The 11737-nt window shown below is 40.1% G+C and overlaps 1 protein-coding gene across 1 annotated transcript; it reads right to left on the reverse strand.

Annotated features, from left to right (window-relative positions):
* Nucleotides 1–1660: 1660 nt before the first annotated feature.
* Nucleotides 1661–4753, reverse strand: LOC140311763 (prostaglandin E2 receptor EP4 subtype-like). Its single transcript, XM_072389275.1, has 2 exons — nt 3803–4753; nt 1661–3236 (listed from the first exon to the last, which is right to left on the reverse strand). The coding sequence occupies exons 1-2, from the start codon at nt 4688–4690 to the stop codon at nt 2910–2912; spliced, it is 1215 nt and encodes a 404-aa protein (XP_072245376.1). The 5' UTR covers nt 4691–4753; the 3' UTR covers nt 1661–2909.
* Between the last annotated feature and the right edge of the window lie 6984 nt (nt 4754–11737).

The following is an 11737-nucleotide window of genomic DNA, read 5'->3' on the forward strand; positions in this document are numbered from 1 at the left end:
CATGAAAACGACCCATCTTCCTCAGGTCTCAAGCAGCCATGAAGAAGTTAAGATGTACCAGCATGTAAGTTTAATTACAGCTTGTATGAGAAATACAGTTTACTTGGAGTTAAATGATAAGCTTCAGGATGGGCCAAGGCCAAAACGAGAAAAACACAAAGCCAGTTACAGTCAAACCAACTCATATATAAGTACACAGGCTGTTTAAGGTAAATATTCATGTATCATGAGTAAGACTAAAACAAAGAAGTCTCGTGTGTTTCTTTTCTTTTTTTCTATGACTTGTATGATTTGCTGCAGGTGCTTTTCTCACATTTATTTTGTCCATTTTTTTTTTGGGGGGGGGGGGGGGGGGTGAGGGTACTACCTTTATATGATTAATCAAATTTAAAAAAAAAAACTAAATAATATGAGGGATATTGCAGTTGTTTTTGTTTTTTTTTACCCTCAAATATAATTTCCTTGAATTCAATTACAGCAACACGTTTAAGAGAAGCTGAAACTTCCAAGATGTACAAGTTATTTATACCACGTATAGGAATGTACCCTCACACCATCCCTGATGCTAGCTGCTGAACTCTGCACAGATAACAAGTCAAATGATCCTTGTTCTCTTTTGCCTGGATGATACAGTGTCCAAGATATCCTAAAACAACTTTAAGTTTTGAGTCTTGGGGTCTATAGGGCAGCTTTACACTTCACCTCAGTCTGTCTTAATGTCTGCCTATAAACTTAACCTGTTCTTCTCTGGCTGCTTGTTTGAGTTTAACAGGATTGGCCAGATTTAAATTTAAAATATTTTAATATCATTGTGCAAATGATCCAGTATGAGTTGACATAGCTTAAAGCTAAAAAGCTAAAAGCCCATGATATTCATCAGGTTATCAGATGACGTGTGTTTTGTTTGTTTTTCTGCCCCCTTCGTGGCCAAAAACCGATGGATGGATAGTATTTCTTTGTGAGAGTGGTGAATGTTGGCAGATATTTTATTTGATTAATGAGAACTCCCATGCATGATCTTGTTTGCTTTCACAAGTTGTGTTTAAAATCGATCCCCTGTCAGTGATTTATCTAACTATCTTTCAATTTATTTTAAAATCAGAAGTTTTCTGTAGGCTGCATCTTTCGAGAAATATCTCAGAAGAGGAAAACTATCAGCAAGAATGTCTTTGGTGGATTTTGAAAACATCTTGGACAGAAACTCCTCCAGATGGAGCTCAGTCTCCATCTCCCGCCTGTTTATGAAGGAAGGAGGAATGGCAGACACATCCCAAACCGCTGGCAACCCATCTTTAGCCTTTACAGCTTGAGAACTCTCAAGAGCTACAAGCTAGAACTAATATGTGAAGCCTCTTAATGATTGTGATCCAGTCTACAGCAGCTGCACTGTGTTTTTAATTCATCTGACATATTAAGAGTACTTATTTGATCCATTATTAATTTGATTTGAGTGCACCTGCAGTAGCATTTATTTTCACACCTATATGTTCTCTTATTTACATGTCAGTGTTAATAGTTTGTGGGCTGTAAGATGTTCAGAAAAATCATGGACAGTTATTAATGACGAATGGAGATCAAAATATATACCCTGAGTTTGGAGCGATAAAAACCTGCAAAGATGAATGTTTTGTGTTGGTTTTACTTACACCATGGACATAACGCAAAAAACAGACGACACAGTCAGCTTCAGATTTCCTGCAAATATTCATCTTTAATCCAAACAGGTATTAGCAGCATGTTATGGTCAGTGCATAAGATTTTCTTTGAAATGTCAGTCCTAATGCTAAAATAACTCAACCGAAGGACAAAACACAACAAAAAACTCAACAAGATTTCAGAAAACATAAGCCATGAACCAAAAAACATAAGAAAAAACACGACATCATCTTACAAAACACTGGAAATCAGAAACAAAACACTTCATGACAAACATATGATGGGGTTTTTATTGGATTTGGTCCCTGAGTTCTATTTTGGTGTGTCTTGTAAACATTTCATGTCATGCCAATTCTTTTGTCAGGCTTTCTGTGATCTTGTATTGTTTTCTAGTTTTGTTTGGTGGAACATGTTGGAGTTTGTCGTCTTCTCTGATATCTTGTTTTAAGTTTTGTCATAGATTCCTCAAAGTGTTGTGGTTCTGTTGTTGTGACTGCACAATTACTCAACTGAACCAATTCAGACCTGATGCAAAGTGAGCAATAATTATCCTTTTGAGCACACACCCTTAAGTGTCATCATACTTCTAGTGACTTCAGAGGAAATTCTTAAGAACTGTAGAAAAACCCTCAGGCTTTTAAAGGCTTTCTCAAACAAAGTAATTGGTCTGACATCAGTTCTCAATAGTTTAAAAACCTTGTTGATGTTAAGGAATTCTCCCTCGATGTCCAAAACGGTCAATTCTAATAAAGAAAACATTCTTTTAACACTGAAAGCTGAAACAAGCTGTCCATCTACCTGCAGGAACTGTAGCTGATTAAAGGATTGACTGATGTGGTGGACAGGACTAGGATGAAGGTGGGCTCTGTGATAGATAACTGAGAGAGATTGTTACAGTTGGTTTATCTGGAGTAAAAGCATTGCTGTAAGGTGAAAACCAGAAGGTGATTATGTGGAACACTGAAATAAATGCACAAAATAAATGCTAATTTGTGTCTGATTATTGCACTTTAATAATAACAACCAACTATTTTTCTCATTACTGCAGGAGGCAGATGCCACAATCAGGGCACTACTCCACTTTCATTTAATAAATAATCCAAGAAGCTCTGAGCATCCTTTGCAGATGTGCTTCAACAGTCATCCCCTCTCACTGGTCTCACTGGTAGAGTTCAAACTGAGTCTGCAGCCCATTGTGTTGCTGCTTCTTGTAACATTCATAGATGTCACACATGTGCTGAGTCTGTGAAGCCTTAAGTCTGGCAGTGATCATCTGCATCATATGGGGTGAATTTGACAGTAGCAGGCAGTTGAGTGATCATGTTTGCATTGCACATCAGCTGAGTGAACACATGGCTGTTCTTCATGATATCAGAACACAACAGATTCCTTTGGGGTGAAGGCGGGGAAATGCTGCCAGGGCTCCTGCGTCGCTTGTTCAAATTGAGTAACCTTCGAAACAGGGACCTCCTGAGGAGGATATAGATCCAAGGATCCAGGATGGGGTTCACTGAGGCGGACCTTATGGCAGCCAGATCTGCTTTGTGGTCATGTTTGAAGCGGTTGGCAAACACACGCACCTGAAGGACAAAAAGAAGTCAGCACAATTCATAATTTTAACCTGCATTAATGTGCATTGGCATGTTGGATGCAGCATAATGTTTTCTATAGTTATTCTTCCAGATACATCACTGTGTATGAACTACATGTTAAATTGTGGACTGCATTACTGGTCCCAAAACTTTAATGAGTGTTTTGTTAAATTATTTGTTATCTAGTCGTGCAAATTATGAGGGGGGAAACCTATTCAGGAGGCAAATTTACTTAGGTACAGTTTTGGTTGCAGACTAATATTTAAGCATATAGTTAAACTAAGTTAAACAAAGCATCTGAATATATTTACTTTAACTACAGCTACACCATAATAATAGCCCTCTTCAAACCTATCAATGCATCAGTGACAATCAATGTAATTTTGATATCTGACTTATTTATCATCACCAATTATATGACAAGCAACCTTTGAAAACTACATAAAATCAAAAGCTACCTTTTGCTGTTGTATGTATTTATGAAAGCACAAAAAAGAGAGAAAAATAAAAAAAATAAAAAAACTTTATGTGTAAAACGTTTACTAATTACTCACCACTAGTGGGGCTGAACAGGCAAGAACCACCACAGAGGTCATCACCAGCACCGCGATCATCTGAGTCTCAGCGGCTGAGGACAGCGCCCTCCATCTGTCCCGGACGCTGGTTCTGGTGACTGGCCGTTGCACGGTCCTGCGGCGCATCAGCAGCAGAGCTCCGCAGACCGCCAGGTTCAGCACGATGGTGCCCAAGATCATCAGCAGGCTGACAACACCGTACAGAAGGGAATAAGCGGTAGCTACCGGCTCATGTGTCCTCCAGTCGATGAAGCACCAGGTTCCGGTTGGCTGCAACTTACTTTCTGACATACCCATCATGGGGAGGGAGCAGAAGAAAATGTGACTTATGTAAATAAAGAAAAGAAACTTCTGCGCAAAACGACGGTCCACTCCCCACCGGTGATAGGTGTACGGACAGCATATGGCCAAGTATCGCTCTGCTGCCATGGTGCATATGATGCTCACTCCGGTTAAACCAAAAAACAGTAACAGAAAGGAGTGACATTCGCAGACATTCGTGCGCTTCAGTACAAGCGGGTTCAAGTAGTTGGCTATGGTGAAAGGGCTGGCCAAACAGGTGCCCAACAGGTCCGTGACCGCCAGACCGCACACTAACGTGTAGAAGGCGGAGGATTTTCTTTCCTGTCGTGATACCGAAAGCACGATTATTGCAATCAAATTTCCAATAGCCCCACCAGCAAACATGAAAATCGGCAAAGCGATCTCTGTCCCCATTGTCCTTGAATGCTGTATCAGCGACTCATTAGCAACAGGACCGTGCGTAAAGTTCGGACTCTCCATCGCCAAATACTCCCATATGCTGGCGTTTGTTAGATATGTTTCTTTTGGTCTGTTGTGTCCCTGGGAGAGCGTTTCCTTTTTCATTCCCTATAACAAATGATAAGGAATCGACAGGGGAATGTTCTGTGGAAATCGCATCCCCTCTGCTTGCTAGTAAGTCAGAAATTAAGCACGTAGGCTTGTTTCTCGCAGCTGTGGACTGAGAGGTGGTCCGTTTTGTACAGAACCACCCAGTAGCCTGACAGGCCTGATGAAGGGGTGTGGGGGGGTGGAGGAGTATGTGTGGTGGGGTGTATTTTTATGTTTCCGCTCCAGCTATAATCTGCCGGTCAGTGCAAGCGTCATCACAGGCTTTTGGTGTTTGCTGTGTCAGCGTCAGGAGGTCAACTTGACGGGTGGATGCGTAGAGGCAGAAACGACAGAATACGGAGGCTCCAGTAGATTTCTTATCGTCTATCTACTTAGTATCTATGCAAAGCAAAGCGTGGAGAGAGCTTAAAAATATTTCAATTTACAGATTAAACATTATTTTCAACATTTAACTTTTAGACAAAAGACAAAAAAAAAAAGAAAGAAGAACCATGCAAGTTTTTTTTACCCAAATAAATTTGAGCTGTCAAACATCTTTTACCAGACTTGGTCTTAGACTTAGACTTTGCTTGTTCGCGATCAGAATTAGGAAACACCAGGTGAAGCAAATTTTTAAAATATGAATCAATCTACTGACACCTTCAACCTAACAAACAAGGCATCCCGAAATAGTTGCCAACTTCACTTTTGCAATGGAATTAAGAACATCAAAAATTTCAGGCATAATGAGCAGAAGTATGCTTGAAATAAAATCTCTGGGGAGGATCAATCATGCTCTGCATTGCAGCTAGTGGCTTGAGGAATAGTCCTCCAGTAAAGAAGAATTCCACAAAATACCAACATATTCTTGAGGCAGACATAATGGCATCTGTGAGAAAATGAAGGTGAGAAGAGGATGGCTACAATGGCTAATTATCACAAGATGAACAAACTAAAGCTTTAGGCATCATCCTCAAAGCCCCCTAACATCATTGGATATCTACTGGCAGACCTCAACAGAGCTTTGCATGCAAAGATAGTCGAAACTCTTATACAACCAGAAGTCTTTTTCAAGAGAACGAGTCAAAATCCTCCAAACAACACAGATATAACACTTAACTGGTTGCAAAAATGTTTTTATAAGATTTGTTACTTGACAAAGGTTAATCAAATGTTAATCAATTTGAATGGGGTGATTTAACTGTTGTATGTGTCCTGTTCTTTGTCTGAGAGAAGATATGCAAACTCCAAGTCTAGCTCAGAATTTAAATGTTCTAGATTCATGTTACACAGCATTGTGGACTTCTCTCTGCCAGGCAGTCTGATCAGAAAAAGGGTACCACTCTTTTACAAAATAAACTTTTATATTGCCATACGAATATGATATAAATATTATTGGTTCAAAAGTTGGGAAGAAGCCGTGGTTTAGACTTGGCTTTTTCTTGATTGGTCCTTGGTCCGATATCAGCCTCATACCCCATCAACTCTGTATAAGCACAATGCATAAATAGGTATAGTAAAAGGTAATATTAAACTCTCAACAAATGCCTCTGTTCATACAACTCTGATAACGACAACACAAATTTCCAGAGAAAATCCACAGATGTTGATGGAGGCTGTTTATTTCAACACAGTAGTCAATCATCCAGAGTGCATTGATCTTGCAACATAGTTTCGATTTATTTCTTCAGACATGGGCGTGAGTTCTTGTGGGAAAAGCCTTAGATGCTTTGTTGTTATGCTCTGTAACAGACCAACCCGGCGTCCACACTAAAACATGTAAGATCTCATTGAATTTACACAACAGAAATTTTTACTGGCAGCTGTCACTCTATAACACTACATGAGCGCACTCACTCATCATCACTGCTGCTTACAATTTCACCTGCATCTTAGCATGTTCATATGTTGTATATACCATTTTACATCTTGTACATACCTTCTTGCATTTGTTTATCTATTTTGTATATATATATGCCTTCATCACAGAGCTCTGTAACATGCAATTTTCTCACTCGTAAGATAATAAAGGTTATTCTATCTTACAATAATGTAATAAGGACAATCCCAACTGCCTAGAGATAAGTTGCCATACTCTTCAACCCTGAGTTGTGAGACTGCCACATTTTGAACTTGTTGACCAATGTAGCCATCACATATTTAGTTCTGAGACTGGACTGAACACCTAAATTTCCTGGAAAATGATTTCATTGATTGTTTCTTCCAATGCTCATGGACAAGATTTGAATACAAACCATCTGTAATATTCACTAATTATCACGATGGGGCAGTGTAAAACAAATGGATGACAGGCTAACTCCAATTTATGTGACGTTTTCTGTCGATTTATTCATTAGGATTATTCTCTTTGAACAGTGAAATGTTACCATCTGAAGGTGAACAATGACCTACCAGAAAAGAGCCCCTTAAATCTGGTTTCACTTTGACGAATTAAAGTCAATACGTGTAGAGTTTGGAATTGTATCAGGAATCCTGGGTACAAACGTTGATGACGGTCCCAAATCCCAAAGAAGTTACTTATTTATTTAGAAACCTATATAAACTCTATCCAGAATAAGCCAGCAGTGGTGATTTGGTTTCTTTAAGCTTTTTTTTTTCAGTGGTGATCTGAAAGAAAGTTACACAAATGCCTTCATCCAGTTTGTTCTGTGTCTTTGTTGTGGTTGATACTTTCCCCATAACAAACCTCTGTTTCCGAAATTAGGAGCACATCTCTGTCCCAAACACTGTAACTGTAAATGACTGTGAGGACAGCGGGTACACATGGGACGTCAGTGCACTTAGCGTACTCCGACTCTGCAGCCGTCGCACATTCATTACAGTGTGACTAATGTTTACATTGAGGAGCAGCAGAGAGCGTTCTGTGTCTACAGACGACCGTAAAAGACAAAACACAACACCTCTCTGAGAGGTAAACCACTGCTGTTCATCTCTGCTGTAGACAAAAGAGAGGTGGCAGACTATAAACAGCAAAGTGATTGCAGGGCTCGGAAAATCCAAACTGACTGGAATATCCTTCAGCTGACCATGACTCACTGGATGTTCAGGCCCCTCACTGTGAAGTTTATAGTACACTTCGATATCTAAAGGTAAAGTGCACTTAAAATATATTATCAGTGTCTGTGGCCTCTGCAGTGATCCTGAGTTATACAAATTGTGCTGCTGGATGAGTAATCATCCCAGACGAACAAGTCACAATCACTAAAGGGTCATTATTATGTCATTTTCTCTGTATAAAAAAAGGCCTATCCATATCTGATAAATGGGTCAACTCCTAAAGTTACCCACTATTATTGAAACAAGCAATTTTTCATTTTATCAGTGATTCATTTTTAAAAGATTTGGCACAGTGTATGTTTAGATATGTGTTCAGTTGTCTTCCCACATTTGTGATTTACTTATGGTTGTGATTATAGATGTAATGTAGAGCTCTAGATACTTGTTTTGTTCAGCCAGCAATCAATGGGAATATATTCAAATGGTTTGTTCGGAATTTAACAGCTTTGTGCTCTTTTGAACAACCCAAGTGCATAAAAAAAGTTGAAAAAAACCCAGTTCGTTGGAGGTGGTGCACCAGGGATCACAATCCGGTCCAGAGCATGATTCCACAGCATTTATGTCATTCCTTTGCACTGTGGTTTACCTTCTCTGGTGAAGTCACTTTTCCGTCTCCTCTCCTTCTACATCAGATTTGATAATTTGAACCAACGTTTTTATCCAAACCAAACAAAAGGTAAACAGTTAACAGCATTAACAGGCAGTCTCCCCTCCCCACTGAATAACAGGTAGCATGTTAACTTATGATTTCACTGTATTGCTGAAAGCTGAAAGTATCCAAATAATTAAATTCAGGTGTTACAATCATTCCATGGCCACAGGTGTATAAATTCAAGCACCTAGGCATGCAGACTGCTTCTACAGACATTTGTGAAAGAATGGGTCGCTCACAGGAGCTCAGTGAATTCCAGCATGGTACCATGATAGGATGCCTGTGCAACAAGTCCAGTCGTGAAATTTCCTCGCTACTAAATATTCCACAGTCAGCTCTTAGTGGTATTGTAACAAAGTGGAAGTGACTGTGATCATTTATATAGAAATAATCTGTTTGAAGAGTTTCAGTCAGGATTCAGAGTGCATCATAGCACAGAAACAGCACTGGTGAAAGTTACCAATGATCTCCTCTTAGCCTTTGATAGCGGACTTGTGTCTGTGCTTGTCCTGTTGGATCTCAGTGCTGCATTTGACACGATCGATCACAACATTCTGTTACAGAGACTTGAACATGTTATTGGGATTAAAGGAACTGCATTAGGCTGGTTTAAGTCATATTTATCTGATAGATTCCAGTTTGTTCTTGTAAATGAAGAATCTTCCTCACACATCGGAGTAAGTCATGGAGTTCCTCAGGGTTCTGTGCTTGGCACGATTCTTTTTACTTTATACATGCTTCCATTAGGTAACATTATTAGACAGCATGGCATAAATTTCCATTGTTATGCTGATGATACTCAGCTGTACTTATCTATGACACCATATGAAACCAATAGGTTGGTCAGACTACAAGCCTGTCTTAAAGACATAAAGACCTGGATGACTCAGAACTGTCTGCTTCTAAATTCAGACAAAACTGAAGTTGTTCTCTTTGGACCTGAGCGCTTCAGGGAGAAATTGTCACAATTCAGGGAGAATAGTTATATAGTTACTCTAGATGGTATTTCCTTGGCTTCTAGTTCTACAGTGAGGAACCTTGAAGTTATTTTTGCCCAGAATTGATCATTTGATGCTCATATAAAACTGGTTTCTGTGACTGCCTTATTTCACCTTTGTAATATTGCTAAAATCAGGAACATCCTGTCTCAGGGTGATGCAGAGAAACTAGTCCATGTATTTGTTACTTCAAGATTGGACTACTGTAATTCTTTATTATTGGGCTGTCCCACATATTCTCTGAAAAGCCTCCAGCTGATCCAAAAGGCTGCAGCCAGAGTTCTGATGAGAACTAACAGAACTAACTAATGTTTCTCCAGTCTTAGCTTCTCTTCATTGGCTTCCTGTTAAATTCAGAATAGAATTTAAGATTCTTCTCCTCACATATAAAGCTCTTAATGACCGAGCTCCGTCATATCTTAAAGATCTCATTGTAAGATATTTTCCTAACAGAGCACTTCGCTCCCAAACTGCAGGTTTACTTGTTGTTCCCAGAGTTTCTAAAAGTAGAATGGGAGGCAGAGCCTTCAGTTATCAGGCCCCTTTCTTGTGGAATAAGCTGCCAGTAAATGTCCAGGAAGCAGACACCCTTTCCAATTTTAAGATTAGGCTTAAAACTTTCCTTTTTGATAAAGCTTATAGTTAGGGATGGCTCAGGTGATCCTGAAACATCCCATAGGTAAGCTGCTATAGGCTTAGACTGCTGGGGGACCTCATCTGTCACACCTTTCCTCACTTTGCTCTCTTTTTCCCCCTGTTTAATTTCTCAAATGATATTATGTACATGTGTCATTATTGTGGTTATTAACTTGTGTTTCCCTGTTCCAACAGGTATCCTTTGAATGGTGCTATGGTGTTTTTTTCCCCCTCTTTTCTGTCTTCTCAAACCCCAGCTGGTCGAGGCGGATGGCCACCCTTCCTGAGTCTGGTTCTGCCAGAGGTTTCTTCCTGTTAAAAGGGAGTCGTTCCTTTCCACAGTCGCCACAGGCATTATCAGGACGGGAGATTGGACTGAAGACAAGTTTCGGTGCAATCTGTTGGTTTCCTTAGCTAGGATATTGTTTTTGAATTGGCTCTACATGAATTAATTGGATTATTTTGAAATTAATCAACTGGATTTCATTGGATTATGATTACAATGAATTGATTTCCAGTTGGCTTGAATTGGACTATATTATTTAAGTGACTTGATATGACAATTGTTGTAATTTGGCGGTATATGAATAAAACTGAATTGAATTGAATTGAATTGGGAACAACAGAATCTCAGCCACGAAGTGGAGGGCCATGTAAAATGACAGATGTTGATGCGGATGCTGAGGCGCATAGTGCGCAGAGCTCACCAACTTTCTGCAGAGTCAAAGTTCACAGACCTCCAAAGTCCATGTGGCCATCAGATTACCTCAAGAATAGTCCTCAAGAGAGCTCCATGAAATGGGTTTCACTGAGGCCATAGATCACCAAGTGCAATGCAAAGCATCGGATGCAGTGGTGTAAAGCAAGCCGCCACTGGACTCTGGAGCAGCAGGAGACGCATTCTCTGGAGTGACAAATCACACTTCTCCATCTGCCAGTCTGATGGACGAGTCTGGGTTTGGCGGTTGCCATGACAAAGGTACTTGTCTGACTGCATTGTGCCAAGTGTAAAGTTTGGTGGAGGGGGGATTGTGGTGTGGGTTTTTTTTTCAGGAGCTGGGCTTGGCCCCTTGGTTCCAGTGAAAGAAACTCTGAATGCTTCAGCATACCAAGAGATTTTGGACAATTTCATGCTCCCAACTTTGTGGAAACAGTTTGGGGATGGCCCCTTCCTGTTCCAACATGACTGCGCACCAGTGCACAAAGCAAGGTCCATAAAGACATGGATGAGCGAGTTTGGTGTGGAAGAACTTGATTCACCTGCACAGAGGCTTGACTGGAACCCCACAGAACTCCTCTGGGACTAATTAGAGCGAAGACTGCGAGCCAGGCCTTCTGACCTCACAAATGCACTTTGTCAAAAATTCCCATAAACACACTCCTAAACCTTGTGTAAAGCTTGCCCAGAAGAGTTGAAGCTGTTATAGCTGGAAAGGGTGGGGCGACGTCATGGATTAGGAATGGGATGTTACTTAAATTCATAAGCGTGTTAAGGCAGATATGCAAATACCTTTGGCAATAAAGTGTATGTTCTTTAGGTTAAAAGTCATAAACTCATAAGTGCTACCAACATGTTATGTGTTGTTGAAGAAGTGTTAAATGGCTTCTTTAACTCCTCTATCAAACCATCTCGCTGTCCTGTCCAGAATGTGAACATTATTGTCCTCAAAACTGTGTCCCTTCCCCCTGAGATGCAGG

Source organism: Leuresthes tenuis, unplaced genomic scaffold (genome assembly GCF_036924035.1).
Source record: "Leuresthes tenuis unplaced genomic scaffold, fLeuTen1.0.hap1 SCAF_7, whole genome shotgun sequence".
NCBI classification, from domain to species: domain Eukaryota; kingdom Metazoa; phylum Chordata; class Actinopteri; order Atheriniformes; family Atherinopsidae; genus Leuresthes; species Leuresthes tenuis.

Coding starts and splice junctions, on each gene's coding strand:
- LOC140311763 (XM_072389275.1), bottom strand. CDS start 4,690: ATGAAAAAGGAAACGCTCTCCCAGGGACACAACAGACCAAAAGAAACA. Junction 3,237..3,802: donor CCTGTTCAGCCCCACTAGTG/GTGAGTAATTAG, acceptor TTTGTCCTTCAG/GTGCGTGTGTTTGCCAACCG.